This window comes from Glycine max, chromosome 18, assembly GCF_000004515.6.
Source record: "Glycine max cultivar Williams 82 chromosome 18, Glycine_max_v4.0, whole genome shotgun sequence".
Lineage (NCBI taxonomy): Eukaryota > Viridiplantae > Streptophyta > Magnoliopsida > Fabales > Fabaceae > Glycine > Glycine max.
In genome coordinates, this window is record NC_038254.2 from 13457385 (window position 1) to 13476887 (window position 19503).

A 19503-nucleotide genomic window follows, 5' to 3' on the forward strand; every position below is an offset into this window, starting at 1 on the left:
TATATGGCACACGAGGAAATTAATATTTATGGTATCTTATATTAAGATTATTTTAACATAAAGTAAATATAAAATTTAAAATTAATAATCAAAATAATAATTAATGTAAAATTAATAAATTTTTATAATTAAGGGTTTTTTTTATCCAGATTAATTTGAAATACAATATTGAGGTAAGTAAAAGCTAATCAAGAATTATTGCCACCAAAGATCAAACTCAAGTATTATTTAAACAATTCAACCTTAATTTCAGCACGTTAACCACTTGTGTTAAATCGTTTGATTAATTTAAAAATAATTAATTGTATTTAATATCATTCAAAGAAATTTAATTATTTAAATAAAAAGTTGAAATATCTTTTATTTAAATGATAAATTAAGAAAATCAAATCAAAATACTTATTGAGTAATTAAATAAACATTTATTTTTAATTTTATATGCTCGTTTAAAACATTGTTAATTTTTTTTAACAAAGCAAAATACTTTTCATTAATAAGAAAAGTATCAAGGTACAAGGCGTACCAAGAAGCAACAGTACAACAATAAACAACCCTTCAGCTGAATTAAACAAACTAAAAGCTACTAGGAAATTTGGTACAGCTTCATAGACTCTTAACAGATACCCAGAAGAAGATCATAACTAAAGACACTTTGATCTGTCAAGCAAATGCTCCAATAACATCACAACAGCATAATCAATGCTCCAACTCCAAGCTTGCTCATATCCAATAACACAACTGAAACCATTTACCACCATCATCTTCTCGAGGCCTTAGATATACAATGAATTTGATTATTTATCCAAGTAGATAAAGGATAGATGTCCCTTTTTCAAAACTGTAGCTGGCCACTTCCATGATAAGTATGTGCTCAAAGATATATGAGTATATCACTGAAGTTTGTTAATTTGATAAGTAATTTTGCTAACTAAGGCCTGAAATGAATAAATGACATTTTCATTCACCAAGAAAATGATATTTAAGAATATATATTAGTAAATTTATATATATAGTTATATAAGTATTTACAAATACATATTATATATATGCTTAAATATATATTTTTTTCATACCTGAAAAATAGGTCATTTTCAGATTACAATCTTAAATTTACTTACAGTCAATTACGTATCTGAAAAAAATTTATGTTTCAACGTAGCATCTGTCGTTAGTCTCATTCTGTTAAGTGATAAACATGGTAGACAGAATGTCACGTCATTAAGCCTAATCACTTAACAAGTAAGTATATCCAAGCATGTCATTATTTATTATTCATTTATTTAAAAAATAAAATAAAAAAAATTGATTTTCATTTTCGAAGCCCCCATGCCTTTAGTTGTTGTTGCAAATTTCGAACCCTAAAGGAGGCTCTTGGAAATTTTGAACCCGGACACTATTTTTGGTTGATGGGTGAAGGAATGAATGAAAAGGGTAGGTCATCATCGTCGTCCTCATCTCCTGTATGGTGAAGTGCAAATGTCCCACTATTATGTTCACGTCGTGCAATGTGAACCATCTGGGGAGAAGGCTTTGGAGATGGCCATGCTAGAACGTAAGCAAATGTTGATTTTGTGTTTTGTTTTGGATTTTATTTTCTTGTGTTGCTTGTTTAATTGGTATTGTGAAGTAGGAATCCAATTCCTAACTCAACCTTATTCTCAATAGTTGGTAGTTGACACCCTTTAATTATTTTGCTTGAATTTCTAATATTTGTTATTGGTGCCTTGCTTGTTGTTGGTGCCTTGCGTTTAGGAGCAAGTTTCTTAAGTGTTTCATTGGCAGATATGTTGTGCCCATGGTGCCCCTACAAAATTGAAATTTCTGAAAATTAATGCATGAAGTTGATGTCAATATGTACAAAATTAATGCATTGACATTGAAGCAATTAGTAACATTGTGTGCCTATTTCTAGGCTTGGCCTGTTGCTTTTGATGAGGACAAAAAGCTTTTCTTATAGACAAAATTAAGCATGCATAAAAAATTTACCTTATTGTTTTTGTTTGTACATTTGATTTGGGTGATGTCATTCTTTTGATGCTGAATAAGACCAGTTTAAACTCCACCTCCTCCACCGAAGCAATATCTGTGGCTTCAAAATGTCGATCTCCTCCCCAAGTAGCTACCCAATTCCTAGACTTTTCAACCTCGTAGTCCAAGCTTTTCAGGGGCTTAGGCATAACTTCACCTATGTAGTCTTTCAATTTGTCTCTATGGGTTGCAAACTTATTCATGAGATACATTCTAATCCATTGACACATGGTTATGATAGGCTTACCCCTAGCTACTAGTATTGTAATGTTAAAGGACTTACTCAAGTTGTTCATCAAAATATCACACTTTGGGTAATGTGAGAAAGCATACTTACACCATGTTGTCCTCTCAAGGTTATACAACCAATGATATGCAGCTTCATTGATGTCCTTAATCTGTTGCATTTTATGTTTCCACAACTGTTCATAAGTAGCTTTAGCAGCCCCCATCATCAGATCTTTGAGCATTATCCCACCACCAACTTTTTTTTCTTAGAATTGTTCTAAAGATGTCACAGGCAGAACCTGTGTTCTCTATCTATCTTGGAAATTCTAGAAAAACTTGTTGCAATCCCTGGACATAAAGCAACTCATCAAAATAATCCAAAAAATATCAGCAACTTATTAATCTACAATCCAAAAATTAGTTGTTTACCTTCTGTCAGGCCCTAATTTCGTCTGGGGACGATCATTTGCTAAAGTTTGGATTCTTGCTAGCCGAATTGAGCTACTTAACACTAATTTTCGTGCAATCTGTAAGGTTTTCCGACATTTTGGAAGAGAATGCGGAAAATACCCAAAAAAGGAGGGAAAAAGGGTCATTTTGGGACTTTTTTCAGACCCCTAGGCCCACCAGAAAACTTAGGACTGGGCGAGTAAGGTTGCTTCAGGTTGAAGCAACAGCTCGTCTGGGCGAGCTGCTGTTCAACCTCCTCCCATCATTTCCTATAAATAGGCGTGAGGGGGCTGAGGTAATGGGTTCAGCTTCTTACATTGAGAGCATTTTATTGAAATTGGTGAGAAGAAGGAGATAGAAGAAGAAAAAACGAGGCCAAGGCGCTTCCGAATCGCTTCCGTGATCGATTCCTACACCGCTCTTCACTATTCTTCGTCTGTTCTTCATTCCTTCTTTGTTCATCGACCGGTTAGTTTTTATTTTGAAGCTTTGAATTCACTCTATGCACCCTTAGGGGTCCCTCTTGTTGCTTTTCACATCTTCATCTCATTCCTCTACCATCACTGATCTCATTTCTTTGTGTAAAGCGATTTCAACCGATCGTTTGTGCCGTAATCTCACCTTATCACTGTAAACTAAAATTTCAATCGATCATTTGTGCCATAATCTCGGTTTACCAATGTAAAATAAAGTTTGAACCGATCATTTACTTTGCAAGTCATCTTTTAATGAGTTTGAAAGTAAATAACTAAAACCAAAGTTAAAATCAACACATAAACAAGCTTTTATCCATGAAAATCACCTGAATCCGTTCAAAAGTCGAATGCCTTAACGGTCTCTTTTACTTTTATCAGTTAAAATGAACCTTTCAGAAAGTTTAAAATCAACCCTACGCGTAACTTTCTCACTTTTAAAGAACTACGTAGGTCTGAGCTCTTCATCGCACTTGAGGATACGTAGGAGCAAAAGCCACACTCTTGTTGACCCCAAAAGGTAAAAATCATAAAAAGGGGAAAAATAAATAAATATTGAAGTCATGATTTTGCACACTTGATTAAAGGTTGTCGTCCCTTGTAAGGGACACGTGGGGTGCTAATACCTTCCCCGCACGTAAACAACTCTCGAACCCTTATTCTTAAAATTCGTAGACCCCTTTCTTGGAAGAAACACCCTTGAGTCTCGCTCGCCCTCCCGCCGAAGGGTAGGTTACGGTAGTTGGTGACTCCACTGGAAACTTTTGTTTAGAGAGTTAAGTCATTCAATCTGTGTGCATATTTATCATGATTTCCTCTTTGTTTTGTTTCCCTTTCTTTAGTTTATGTTCTTGTATTCATATAACTCTTTGGATGTTTTTTTGTATTTGGTGTATCTGTTTCTTTATCATATGCATGTTTATCAATATTTGTTCATACACACATGGCACCTACACTTTTGCACACACGGTGAGTTATTAGGGCCCTATACCCGGATCCAGGGGAACATAGGAAGTAGAGGTTGATCTGTGGTCATACTGAGTCTCTGACTCGCTTGATGTTAAATGTCTTCTTGAACTGATGTTTAAAGTATATTTTCTAGTAATGCATGCTTGTTAAAGTAGTAGGTTTCCAATCTATATCACTCGTCAAATTCATTGGATCCATAATACATTGTTATGAAAACTTTTTCCACTTACCTACCCAAAATTGTGAGAGTTTAATTCTGTTTTGTGTGGCGTAGATTTGTTTGTACATTGAATATAAGAGAGTAACAGAAGTTTAAAATTCTGTAATAAGTGCCTAGCCTAAGTGTGAAGGGTTGTTGCTCTGTTTTGCTTGTATAAAAGGACATACATACATCTTAATAATGAGGATTATTCATTCTATCATTTTCTCAGTCTCTAGTGCTATTTCTAGTGTGTAGGTGTGCAATTCTTTGCTTGAAAAATAGTGAGTGATACACGAGTGAATGGGTGAGGGAGTGAATTGCATCTCTTGCAATTGAGTGAGGAACAATGTGTGTTCCAACAATTGGTATCTAGAGCATTGGTTTCGATAGAAGGGAAAAGAATCGCTAACAAGAAAAGAAAGAAAGGTTCTTGGAGGTGTTCTTGAAGGAGTTCTTTGATGGCTGCAATATCTGGCTCTATTCCTGCAAATCTACCAATTCTCACAGGAAAGTGTTGGATCGAGTGGCCTCAGAATAATTAAGAAGGGGGGGTTGAATTAATTATTCCTAAAACATTACCAATTAAAAATTACTCTTTTAAGGCTTTTACTTATGTTGTTAAGAGAATATGGAGTAGAAGAGAAACTTAACGGAAAGTAAAAGCGGAAATTAAATGCACAGCGGAAAGTAAAAGAGTAGGGAAGAAGGAAACAAACACACAAGAGTTTTTATACTGGTTCGGCAACAACCCGTGCCTACCTCCAGTCCCCAAGCGACCTGCGGTCCTTGAGATTTCTTTCAACCTTGTAAAAAACCTTTTACAAGCAATGATCCACAAGGGATGTACCCTCCCTTGTTCTCTTTGAACCTAGTGGATGTATCCTCCACTAGAACTGATCCACAAGAGATGTACCCTCTCTTGTTCTCAGTTAAACCCAAGTAGATGTACCCTCTACTTGTGCCACAAAGGATGTACCCTCCAATGTGTTAAGACAAAGATCTCAAGCTGTTACACCTTTGATACTTTGTGAATGGGGATACAAAAGAATTCTCAGGCGGTTAAACCTTTGAACGCTTTTGTATTAGCGAATGGGAAGAATCAAAAGATTTCTCAGACTGTGTCGTTTTGAATTCTTTGACAAGGGAGAAAGGAGACACAAAAGAATTCAGGCGGTTAGTCCCTTGTTCTTTTGGAAAAGAGAGAAGAGAGACACAAAAAGAATTCAGGCAGTTAGTCCTTGGCGAATTCTTTTTAGCAAAGGGAGAAGAGAATGAAAAGATGAATAGCACAAGTTTTCAAGGTTTAGAAAACCAGAAAACTTCAGAAAGCTTTTTGTACAAAGAAGAAGAAGAAGTTCAAAGAGAGTCAAGGCTTGTAAAGGATTGATTGGAAAAGTAAAGTATTCAAGATTGTTGTTAGAAAACTTTATTTAGAATACAAAACAAAGCCTTGCTTTTATAGACTCTTCATGTCTGGTCAAGAAGGCCATTCAGAAGAGTTATAACTTTTTAGAAAAACTTAAAACCCATTTGAAAAAGTCAAAACCTTTTTGAAGAGTTACATCTTTAGATTTTTCAGAAACAAACACTAGTAATCGATTACAAAATATGTGTAATCGATTACACAAAGCTTTTGAGTGAAACAATGTGACTCTTCACTTTTAAATTTGAATTTCAATGTTCAAGGACACTGGTAATCGATTACAGCCTTTTGAAAATATTTGGAACGTTGTAAATTCAGTTTGAAAACATTTTCAAACTCATTTTGCTACTGGTAATCGATTACAACAATATGGTAATCGATTACCAGAGAGTAAAAACTATTTGGTAAAGGTTTTGTCAAAAACTCATGTGCTATTCAAAGTTTTGAAAAACTTTTTAATACTTATCTTGATTGAGTCCTTTCTTTATTCTTGAATCTTAAGTCTTGAATCTTGATCTTGATTCTTGAGATCTTGAATCTTGAATCTTGATTCTTGTTTGTAGGCTTTCTTCTTGAGTCTTGAACTCTTCTTGATTCTTGAACTCTTGACTTGTTCTTGATTCACTTGAAATGTTCTTTGATTCACTTGAGTTGTTCTTTGACCTTTTGAGCTTTTTGTTCATCACTTTTGTCATCATCTTTTGTTGTCATCATTGTTATCATCAAAACACCTTTGAATCATTGTTGATTCATCATGAAGCTTTGCTTCCACAGAAAGAACCATGAAAATTGGAAGATTCAGATCAGGGTGGTGATGCGATTCCAAGGGGTTTGGGAGTTCATAGAAGAAGGTTATATACCAGTGGGGGAGAGAGCAACAGATGAACAAAAGGTTGTTGACAGAGAAAAGGAAAAGAAAGATTGCAAGACACTTTTCATTTTGCACCAAAGTGTAGATGCTGCTAACTTTGAAAAGATATCAATGGCTCAAACCTCCAAAGAAGCATGGGACATTCTACAAAAATCTCATGATGGAGCCACAAAAACCAAGAAGATCAAGCTGCAAACTCTGAGGAGACAATATGAACTACTACAAATGGAAAAGAATGAATCAATTGCTGAGTACATCACAAAAGTGCAATCAGTGGTGAATTCAATGAAGGGCTATGGAGAAAAGATAATTGTGCAATCAGTTGTAGAGAAGGTGCTTAGAACCATGCCACCCAAGTTCGACCATATTGTGGTAGCCATCGAGGAATCCAAAAATCTTGAAGAGCTTAGCCTAGAGGAATTGCAAGGATCTTTGGAATATCATGAACAGTGAATGAATGAAAGGATAAATGAGAAGAAAAGTGAACAAGCCTTGAAAGCACGGTCTAATCCAAAGAAGCATGGTGATAGATGGAAGAAAGAGAAAACTGAAGGGAAGGGCAATAAATGGAGGGGAAATCAGAATAATGATAAGGACCACAAGAAAGAAGGGGGATCCAATTCCCAAAACTCTTCAAATAGAAAGAAGTTCGACAAAATAAGTATTCAATGCTTTTTTCGTAACCTACCCTTCGGCGGGAGGGTGATGCGAGGGCTCACGGGTGCGTTTTCCAAGAAAGGAAAATGCGCGGAGTCGCCACCAATGTTTATTCGAGGAAAACGTTGGAAAAACCGGAAAAGACGTGGTCTATGAACTTTAAGTGTGAAAGGTTCGGGAGTTTTATTTACGGACAGGAAAGGTATTAGCACCCCACGCGTCCGTCACAAGGGACGACAGCCTTCAATCAAGTGTGCAAATATGACTTCAATTTGTTTTATTTTCCCTTTTACGTTTTTTATGTCTTTTTATGCCTTTTGTATTTTTTATCTTTTTGTGGTCGACAAGGGTGTTTCCCTTGCTCCTACATATTCCTCAATTGTGATAAGGAAATCAGACCTAAGTAGTTCTTTCAAAAGGGGCGAATCAAGTGATTCTTTTTACTCGGAAGGGGGTCATTTAAGGCGTTGGACCTTAAAATGATCCATTTTACTTGGTGAGATAGCTAAGGCGTTGGACCTCTAACCATCTCACGAGGTCGACAAAAGCGGGGCTTTTGCTCCTACTTATCCTCCATCGAAGAGGAAATCAGACCTACGTAGTTCTTCCCAAAGGCAGTGAAGTGATGTGTTGATCTTACGCTTTTGAACGGTCCATGTTAACCGATAAAAGCAAAGAGGATCGTTTAAGGCGTTGGACCTTAAAATGGTTTTCAGTGATTTTTGCGGACGAAGCTTGATTTTGTGAGTTGATTTTAGCCTTAGTTTCACTTTAGTTAATAGTCAATTCAATTAAGAAAGAAAAATCCCAAAGAAAAAATGTCCGATTGATTTTTTTGTTTATTTTCCTAAAAGATATTTTTTTGATTATTATATTATTATTTTGCTTCTTTTTTTGGTTTTAAATGTGGTTACGACATGATCGAACGGTCGGATTTCATTTTAACAGAAATTAAAATATGTTACAATTCAAATGATCGGTGGAAATTTATTTTATTTTTTGATTAGGCGAGAAAATGACTTAAATAAATGACTAAAGCATGTCAAAAGGGGGTACGGAAAGTAAATGAAATGAAAATAAAAGCACGCGAAACAAGTGGGGACCACTAAGGGTACATAGGATGAATTGAAAAGTTCGATTTCAGGAACTTACCGGTTGAAGACCGAAGAACGATGAAGAACGAACGAAGAACGATGAAGAACGGTGGAAAATCTTCGCGAAATCACCCATGGAAACGTCTCGGAAGCGTTACGGAAGCGCCTCGGCTTGGATTTTCTTCACGGAAACAATTTTTCTCACTAATTTTAAGTGATTCTCAGATACTAGGAGGGTTGAACATTTTTGTTCTTCCCTCCTCCCCCTATTTATAGGGAAAAGAGGGAGAAGCATGCCACCCAGCTCGCCCAGGAGAGCTAGGTTGCTTCCTCCAGAAGGCACTGCCTTCTGGTGGAACTTCCTGGAAGGCCCAAGTGGGTATGGTTTCTATTTGCACCCCCTTGTTTACTAAATACGCCCCCTGCCTTTTTTGCTGATTCTTTTTCCGTAACATTACGGAACTTTACGAATTACGTAACGATACTTGTTTCCTTTCCGTAATGTCACCAAACCTTACAGATTACATAATCATCCCTTTTTTGGCTTCCGGAATGTTACGGAACTTCACGGATTGTGCAACAATGCTTCCTTTTGACTTTCGGCATGTCACGAAACTTCACGGATTGTGCAACAATGCTTTCTTTTGACTTTCGGCATGTCACGAAACTTCACGGATTTCCTAACGATGGGTGCCAAGTACCTCGAAGCGGTCAAGCAAAGGTTGCATGCCATCAAACAATGGTCCCTGAACGAAATTAGGGTATGACAGCTTTAACTGTCAAAAGTTTGGGCACTTTGCTGATGAGTGTTACAGCAAACCCAATAACAAAAGAGAACCTAAAGGCGATGATGCAAAATTGGCTCAGGAAGAAGATGATGACACTGAACAGGTACTACTAATGGTAACTACTCAAATTGAAGGGGCAAGTGATAATTGTTGGTACCTAGACACATGTTGCTTAACTCATATGACAGGAAGAAGAAAGTGGTTTCTCAACCTTGATTAATCTGTGAAGAGCCAAGTCAAATTTGCTGATGATAGAACTTTGAGTGCTGAAGGAATTGGGAAGGTCCTTATCAAAACAAAGGATAGAGGTCAGTCTTGCATCACTGATGTACTCTTTGTACCAGGTATGAAAAGTAATCTCCTCAGCTTAGGTCAATTACAAGAAAAGGGCTTTATGACTAAGCTTGAAAACAAGATGTTGAGAGTGTTTGACAGAAATCACAAGCTCATTTTGAAGTCCCCTCTTTCAAAAAACAGAACATTTAAAATTGAGATTGATGTGATAAAACAAAAGTGTTTTGCCACTACAGTAAACAATGAAGAGTGGTTATGGCATTACAGATTTGGCCATTTAAATTTTAGGGATCCGATTCAGCTAAACTCAAGAGAAATGGTGTTGGGTTTGCCTCAGATCAAGCCTCCTAGTGAAGTATGTGATGGTTGTTTATAGTGTAAGCAATCAAGAAGCACTTTCAAACAAAATGTACCAATCAGGGCAATGGAGAAACTTGAAGTGATTTACTCTTATGTGTGTTGCCTTATGCAGACTGAATCTCTTGGTTGAAACAAATACTTCATATCTTTTATTGATGAATTGACCAGGAAAGTATGGGTTTATCTAATACGAAGGAAGAGTGATGTCTTTGAAGTCTTTGAGAAGTTCAAAAATATGGCAGAAAAGAAAAGTGGCTCATTGATCAAAATATTGAGAACAGATGGTGGTGGTGAATATGTTTCTGCAGAATTTTAAGAATTTTGTGATCAGGAAGGCATAATTCATGAAGTGACTCCTCCCTACACACCTCAACACAATGGAGCTGCAGAAAGAAAAAACAGAACCATAATGAATATGGTAAGGAGCATGTTGAAAGGCAAGAGTCTGCCCAAGTACTTGTGGGGAGAGGCAGTGTCTACAGCTGTCTTCATCTTGAATAAGAGCCCTTCAAAGAGATTGGAAGGAATAACACCTGAATAGGAATATCCTAGATCAGTTAAGAAGGAAGCTAGATGATAAAGGTGAACAAATGATCTTACTCGAATATCACTCAACTGGAGGCTATAAGCTGTTTGATCCGAAGAGTAAGCAGATAATAATCAGTAGGGATGTGGTATTTGATGAATCTAGAAGCTGGGACTGGGAGCAGAATACTGAAATGAAGGGACCTTTAATAATGATAAGGTCAGAAGAGGAAGAAACAAGTGAAGGGAATGAAAAAACCACTCAAAGAGAAGTGAGACCCCAGAGAAATGCACCCAAATCAACTAGATTTCAAGGTTTTGAGATGTTGTCTGATGCTGATGTAAGTGCAGATGGAAATCTTGTACATTTTGCTCTATTTTCTGAAGCAAAACCAATAAACTTTGAAGATGCTATGACTGATCAGAGGTGGGTTGAAGCTATGATAGAAGAGCTTAAATCTATTGAGAAAAATCAAGTGTGGGAGCTGGTATCTCAACCAAAATTGAAGAAGCCCATTGATGTGAAATGGATCTATAAGATTAAGACAAATCCAGAAGGCAAGGTGGTCAAGTATAAAGCTAGACTTGTGGCTAGAGGATTTTTACAGAAAGCTGGGATTGACTACAGAGATGTGTTTGCACCAATTGCTAGAATTGAGACTATTAGAACAGTAGTGGTAATTTCTAGCCTAAAGAATTGGACAATGCACCAACAAGATGTGAAGTGTGCTTTCTTAAATGGTCCCCTTGATGAAGAGGTCTATGTGACTCAGCCACCTGAATTCTCTATAGCTGGCCAAGAGTCAAAGGTTCTCAGATTGAGAAAAGCTCTTTATGGACTTAAGCAAGCCCCAAGAGCTTGGAATAAGAAAATTGATGGTTTTATGATGAAGATCGGCTTTGATAAGTGTAGTTGTGAGTTTGGAGTCTATGTAAGATCCAAATCAGTAGGTAATATCATTATTGTATGCCTCTATGTGGATGATTTGTTGATCACTGGTGGTAATGAAAGTGAAATAGCAAAACTGAAAAAGGAATTGATGAGTGAGTTTGAAATGACTGATATGGGGGTCCTATCCTACTTCCTTGGACTTGAATTCAAGAAGATTGACAGTGGTATTTTGATGCACCAGAGCAAGTATGCAACAGAAATATTGAAGAGATTCAACATGGTTAAATGTAATTCGGCTGCAACACCAACTGAGGCAGGTCTTGTACTTGAAAGGGAGGGCAAGGAAGACAAAGTCGATGAAATTGAGTTCAAACAAATTGTTGGTTCTCTCAGGTACTTGTGTTATTCAAGACCTTATTTGGAATTTGTTGTTGGACTGGTAAGTAGATATACGAAAAGACCCAGAATCCGTCATCTCCTAGCTGTTAAGAGGATTCTAAGGTTCATCAAAGGGACCGTTAATACTAGAATTCTATTTCCAAATAAAGACAACAGCAAAAGGGAGGAATCTTTTGTTTATGGGAAAGGGAAAAATCAAAACAATTCTCAGACTGTATCGTTTTGAATTCTTTGACAAGGGAGAATGGAGACACAAAAGAATTCAGGCGGTTAGTCCTTTGTTCTTTTGGAAAAGGGAGAAGAGAGACACAAAAATAATTCAGGAGATTAGTCCTTGGCGAATTCTTTTTTGCAAAGGGAGAAGAGAATTAGAAAGATGAATAGCACACTTTTGTTTTTTGTGAAAGAACAAAGTTTGGAAACCAGAAAACTCAGAAAGCTTTTGGCAAAGGAAGAAGAAGAAGAAGTTCAAGAAGATGTTCAAAGAGATTCAAAGGTTGTAAAAGAATATATGAAAAAGTTGTGTAAAAGTTCTTAAAATGCAAGTCAAAGTCTTGCTTTTATAAACTCTTCATGTTTGGTCAAGAAAACCATTAGAAGAGTTATAACCTTTTAAAAAAACTGAAAACCATTGGAAGAGTTATATCTTTTGATTTTTATTCAAAACTTGTCACTGGTAATTGATTACCAAAACCATGTAATCGATTACATAAAGCTTTTTATGAAAGGATATGACTTTTCACAATTGATTTTGAATTTCAACGTTCAGATACATTGGTAATCGATTACCAATATCTTGTAATCGATTACACCATTTTGAAATCAATTGGAACATTGCAAATTCAATTGAAAGCTTTTGAAATCAAACTTTGCCACTGGTAATCGATTACAGGAAACTGGTAATCGATTACCAGAGAGTAAAAACTCTGATAACTTAGAAAATTTTGAGAAAACTCTTTTGAAAAAACAAAATTGTGCTATGTTTGTTTTTTGAAAAAACTTTTCAATACTTCCCTTCTGAAGTCTTCTTGATTTCTTCTCTTGAATCTTGAATTCGTCTTTTCTTGAATCTTGAAATCAAACTTCACTTGATTCTTGAATCTTCTTGATTTCTTCTTGTTGACTTAATCTTGAAATCATTCTTTGGGCTTTTTGTCATCATCTTTGTCATTATCAAAACTACTTGAATCAATTTGATTCATCATCATGAAGCTTGCTTCTACACCATGAACTACTGCGTTTAGCGGATGGCTCGCTAAGCCAGAGAATTGGCTTAGCGAGCGGCTCAAAATTAGCACTTCCACAAACTTGCTTATTTTACCTAAAATTGAAATGGAAAAGTTATTAAATACACAAAAGTGGGATACTAAATACTTATTATCTATATTTAACAAAAAGTACTCACAATTCTACAAAAAGAACTGTAAATGGAAGGAGTCAAATACAATTTACACAGCTTTTTTACACAAAAGTTAGTCGTATTAACCGACTAACAAACTCCCCCAAATTTACAATTTTGCTTCTCCTCAAGCAAATAAAGAACAACCCACTGGTCCCCAAGTGACAAAACATGCAGTGATTATGTACAAAGGTGTGTAACTCCTAAGATATTAGTTGCATGATAACAAATGAAACAAAAATGCCTTTATCAATTACTTTTCACAAGGCATGCAGTATTTCAGAGAAAAGAGCATGTTAGCAAGCAACACAACTAAATAAAGCTAGGCAGGAGACAAATTTCAAGGAAAGATGCTTAACCAAAATCTCACGGCTTCTGTTTCACTCAAGCACAAGTGTTTAAGCTTTTTATCAATAACAACTAGCAAGAGGTCCAATCTTTGAACTTCATCTCATGTCATAAAGTCAGAAATGCACAAATTGAATCAGAAGGACTTTTATTGGCTTGTAATGAGGCTGGGCTACAAAAAATATTGGTTTTTCTAGGATTCAAAGGCTTAAATTCTAAGAGAGCACAAATCCTGGACTTAACCAATTAGTCTTTTTAATATATGTAGCTTACTCATTAGCCTTTCACTTGACTTGTTCTAACAACACACACTTATTTGAACTCTTTTATTCTTTTAAACATTAACCATTTAACATACTCCCCCAAATTTGGGGTGAAATTGTGCTAAACCGACGTGCTCTCTTAAAACCTAAGCAAGGTAAATAAGAATTACAACTCAAGGCTCACGGTTCAATACAAATACAGTTTAGCTCAAAGATGGGTGCTAGTTGTTCTCTCAACAATTAAGTTCACACTCTCACCGGTTTATGATCAAGCTTTTCTTTCACAATCAACCTGTCTACTGACTAACATTTCTAACTATGAGCCTACTTTCTTGTTCTTTCTCATCTAACATACACACTTGCTCAACTCATGATAAAACACAATCTTCATTTCAATCATGCATTCATTTCACAATCAATTCACCACACCAATAATTCCACAAAAAGATCAAGTGTTTGCACTGCATACTTAGAGAATCAAGTTAAGTTGTTCAGTATGCTTCAAAATATGCATACTAATTATCGATGGAAAGACAAATATATAATTATAAATATAAACCATAATCACCAAAAACAATGTACTAAAATTATAATAATTATAATAATTCCCAAAAAGGAAAAATCAGGAATTTAGAATTCCTGGAACTGGTCCTGTGTGCCCTGTGTGTCCTGGTCCAGCATATCGTCCTCATCTGTCAGATGTAAAACTGGGATAGCTGGAGGAGTGGATGACAGTCTCAGGATTGGCATGGTAGGGTCTTCTGGCATCTCCATGATGGGTGTAGGAGGATCTGCTTGTCTCTCCCATACTGGTGTAGGAGGATCCGCTACCTGTTGAGCAAAAGATAGGTCTATCCCTAGTAAGAGTGGACCTTCTGGGGTCTGTGATGTCCTCTCAGGAGTAGCAGCCTCCTGCCTCAACTCTGACTCACCTGTTTCAACAGTCTCTTGTATAAGTGGCACAATTGGCTTAGGAAGAACAACCTCATCAGGTCTCATCTCTACTTCTGCACCAGAAAAATCAAAAGCTCCAGGGATGGTAGCCACAGAAGACGCATCCTGTACCTGTTGAAGTACTTGAGCACTAGGGCCTTCACCATCTCTCACAGCAGAAGGTAAGGTTCCAGGCTAGGATACCTTCTCAATGAACTACTTTACTGATAGAATGGACCCTGGAGGAGCTACCACCTGCAGGCTCTGTAGTAATAAAATCTGCCCCTGATGAATACTCTAAAGCATGGCTTCAAAGCGCTGAGAGTCCTGGGCAGTTGGTGCAAGGGTGGCAGAAGTGGGCTGATCTGGTGGTGCGGAAGTAGTAGGAATATCTGCTGGTCAAGCCCTTACCTTCCTAGCCCCTCTGAAGTTAACTGTCATATCATCCATATTCCAACAGTTCTTATTAATGTAGGCCAAGTTAATGGTCAGGCTCAGGCTCTCATAGGTCAGACTGTCATAGGTAACTCCTCTAGCTCTGCATAGAGTAGTGATCAAGGCTAGGAATCCTAGCCTAGAGGAGTTACTCTGGGCAATGGTAGAAATCTGACCCGAGATTAGGGATTCAATATTCATGTCTATGCCTGTGACTAAGCCGTACACCAACCTGGCTCTGCCCATATTAAGATCAGAGGTGTGGGAAGTGGGAGTCAGGTTGTTGTAGGAGAAGACACTCCATGTCTATGCAAGAGTGGTGAGATCTTTCCTTGGAAGCTTCCAAGGATGGCCCTCTGCATTCAGAACAAAACCCCTACCAGGGATGCAGAGACGAGAAGCAAACTCTTGAGGATCAATCCTCATCCTTGTGAATCTGGAATAGGTAGGCAGTGTCTCACCCTCCTCGAAAACTACTAGGGTCTCTAAGAAGGTATTCAGGCTGTTAGCATCAATCTTGATTAAATGCCCTCTTACCCTCCCTTGATTAGGGCTCTGGTCTTCTAGGTTGTATAAGTTAGCATAGAACTCCTTCACCATAGCTACATCTATGCTTCCATCTTGGAGATTGGCGAGACATTTGTGTAAGTTACGCCTCTCCATCTCTGCCTTAAACTCGCCAAATTCGGTATGATAGATCTTAACATTCCTTTCTGGAAGGATCCTTCCTGGTATCATACTGAGCTTGAGGCTTGGTAGCGGTGCTTTTCCTTTTCCTGGATGCCATCTGTAAAAAGAACCCAAAATTTACATTAGACCAAAATTTATTCAAGTTCAAAAACAGAAAATAAAAGCTGAAATTACTATGTGCGCTTAGCGGGATACTGCTCGCTTAGCGTGCCCTTAGAAGTATAACACTACGGCTTAGCTCGATAGGGGCACACTTAGCCAATTATGATAGAAAATTTGTTTCTGCATAATTGGCTTAGCGAGGTAGGCACTCGCTTAGCCAAGAGTAGGTTATTTCACACAGTGGCTTAGCGCAACAGGGTCACGCTTAGCTGAATCAAGGCCGCACTGAATAGCGCTTAGCCCATAATAGTGGCACTTAGCGCACCCAAAACTTTACAAAATTCTTCTAACTTAAGTGGCTTAGCGCATCAGATGCGCTTAGCCCAATGATTGCCGCAACAAATTGTGCTTAGCTCAAATATCCTTGGCTTAGCGCACAACAATGGATTAGAAAATGCTCTAAGTTACTTGGGCTTAGTGAGACAACACTCGCTTAGCCTCAAGTTTTGTCTCTTGCAAGGCTCTGGTGACTTAGCGCGCACAGTTGTCGCTTAGCCATGTTCATACCAGATGATGAACATTCATCATAAAAAGATGAACTCGCTTAGTGCATCAATTCTGGCTTAACGAGTTCATCTTGGAAAACATACATTCAAACACTTTTGATGAACTCGCTTAGCATAGCAGACGCGCTTAGCGAGTTTGTCACGTTTTCTAGAAAAAATGCAGAAAACGAACTTCGTTTCCTTCTCTTTTTAGGCCTCTAAAAGGCACTTATCAAACATGCAAAACCATCACATTTACATACACAGTACAAGCCCTTACAAAGTCTTGATTTTTACCTAATCTACTTAAAGTCTAACCTAAAGAAAATCAAAGTCTCTAACCTAAGGTTTTCTATCCTAAGGTTCAACAAAAGCAAACACAGAGGTAAAGTTAAGGAGCTTACCTGATTCAGAGATGTTTGTTGATGATCGAAAAAGAATTGCGCTAAAGGATGCTTGAAAATGCAAGAAAGATTTTGTAGGTAGAGAGATAGAGCAGGACGAAGTTACAGATTTTTGGTAAACTTACACTCACTTTAGCCAAAACCAACATGTTTACTTAGCAAGCTGGCACGCTAAGCGAATGTGTGAGACGTTTGGTTTCTCAACACGCTCTTCGCTTAGTGGGCCTTCTCGCTAAGCCCAGACCCAAATTTTGAAATTCAAATTTTTTTTTTGGGTTGGGCTTAACGCACAGTGTAGCGCTCAGCGAGGTGTGCAGATGAAAATTCCTGCAACTTTCGCTTAGCCGGGCTCAGGGTCGGCTCAGCAAATGAAATGCGTCCTATAGAACAGGGGTCTTTGGCTTAGCGAGTTGATACTCGCTTAGCCAAATACATGTCGCAAACATATTGGGCTTAGCCCAACTCAAATCGAACTGAATTGGGTTTAGCTTAATGATGGTCCACTTAGCGCACTCAGTCAGCTATAGATGTAGGGGTTGAATCGCTCAGCGCGGCCTATGGCTCGCTTAGCGCATGACAACAAGGCGCTCAGCCAGAGCACTTTAGCTTAGTGAGAGGACTATTTTTCAGAAAAAAATTTATAAGTTAAACTCAATCCTCCTTCAATAAAAACCTATATATCTATTATTCAAACAAGCTGATATACCCCTGCCTAATGATTATGAAGTAAGTTCTAACTTTTACCATGCAAGAAAAACAAAAGAACATAATTAAAACCGGGTTGCCTCCCAGGAAGCGCTTCTTTAATGTCATTAGTTTGACGCTTTTACCTCAATGGATGATATCCCCTTTGTCCGTTAACTTTAGGACCTCCTTACCACCTTCCATCACTTGCAAGCAAACATTTTGATCTGACATAGGCTTGTCTTCTTCAAATAGATCAAAATTGATCTTCAAATCTTCAAAACCCATTTCCAATGTCTTTCTTCCCATGTCAACTACACAACTTGCAGTTAACATAAAGGGCCATCCCAGAATGATGGGAACCTCATGGTCTTCCTCCACGTCCATGACCACGAAGTCAGCTGGAAAGACCATCTACTTAACTCTTATCAGAACGTCTTCAATTACCCTGTAAGGCCTTGTGATGAATCGATCAGTAAGCTGTAAAGTCATTCTGGTGGACATGATTTCCAACTCTCCTAATCTTCTACACATGGAGAGTGGCATTAAGTTGATACTGGCTCCCAGGTCAATGAGAGCCTTTTCCACTGTGACTTCACCTATTGAACAAGGAATAGTCACACTTCCAGGGTCCTTGTGTTTTGGTGGAAGGATCTTCTGTATCATAACACTACAGTTGCCTTCCACAACGATATTCTCCTGGTGAATGTATTTGTGCTTCCTTGTCAACATATCTTTCAAAAACTATGAGTAGAGTGGCATCTACTGCAAAGCTTCTCCAAAAGGCATAGTTATTTCCAGTTTCCTGAAAATGTCTAGGAATCTCGCCAGATGGCGGTCCTTATCTTTCTTGGACGGTACCATGGGATATGGCACTTCCGTACCGTTATTTTTAACTTTTTCTTTTTCTTCTTTTTCTTTTTCTTTTCTGTCGCAACCTACCCTTTAGCAGGAGGGCGACGCGGGGCTCGCGGGTGCGTCTTCCATAGGAGGAAAATGCGCGGAGTCGCCACCAACGTTTATTGAGAGGAAAACGTTAGAAAAACCAAAGGAAACCGGTCATGAAGAATATTCCAGATTCGGGAGTTATCTTTACGTTTGAGGAAGGTATTAGCACCTCTCACGTTTGTCCCAAAGGACAACAGCCTTAGATTAGAATTGTGTGAAGTTATGTATCTAAACTTTTATTTCTTTTTTATTTTGAGGTCGACAAAAGCGGGGCTCTTGCTCCTATGTACCCTCCATCGAAGAGGAAATCAAACCTACGTAGTTCTTTCAAAAGGGGCGAATCAAGTGATTCTTTTTACTTGGAAGGTGGTCATTTAAGGCATTGGACCTTAAAATGATCAATTTTACTTGGTGAGAAAGCTAATGCGTTGGACCTCTAACCATCTCACGAGGTCGACAAAAGCGGAGCTTTTGCTCCTACGTATCCTCCATCGAAGAGAAAATCAGGCCTACGTAGTTCTCGCGAATGCAGTAAAGTTACATGTTGATTTTATGCTTTTGAACGGCCCATGTTAACCGATAAAAGCAAAGAGGACCGTTTAAGGCGTTGGACCCCAAAGCGGTTTTCAATGATTTTTGCGGACAAAGCTTGATTTGTGAGTTGATTTTGGCCTTAGTTTCACTTTGGTCATTAGTCAATTCATTCAAGGAAACTTCCAAAGAAAAATGTCCAATTGATTTTTTTTATTATTTTATCTAAAGATATTTTTGATTATTTTATTATTATTTTGCCCTTGTTTTTTGTTTAACCGAGGTTACAGCGTGAACGATCGGTTAGATTTTGTTTTAACAGTGATTAAACAAGATTACAACACAAATAATCGGTTGAAATTCATTTCTCATTTATTAGGCGAGAAAACGGCTTAAACGATCGGTTAAAGCTCGTTAAAAACGGAAGAAAAAGAAACCGAAATTGAACGAAATAAAGATGAAAGCCAAAAAACAAGAAATTAATTAAAAGTCTCGGATTTGGAAACTTACCAGTTGAAGAACGAAGAACGGATGAAGAACGGTGAAGAACGGAGGAAAATCCTCACGG

At 37.7% G+C, this 19503-nt stretch overlaps 1 protein-coding gene across 1 annotated transcript; it reads right to left on the minus strand.

Moving 5' to 3' along the window:
• Positions 1-17870: 17870 nt before the first annotated feature.
• Positions 17871-18188, minus strand: LOC102668604 (uncharacterized). The gene has a single exon (XM_006603180.1). It carries the CDS (start codon positions 18186-18188, stop codon positions 17871-17873), a length of 318 nt encoding a protein of 105 aa, XP_006603243.1.
• Between the last annotated feature and the right edge of the window lie 1315 nt (positions 18189-19503).

Coding starts and splice junctions, on each gene's coding strand:
- LOC102668604 (XM_006603180.1), bottom strand. CDS start 18,188: ATGTTGACAAGGAAGCACAAATACATTCACCAGGAGAATATCGTTGTG.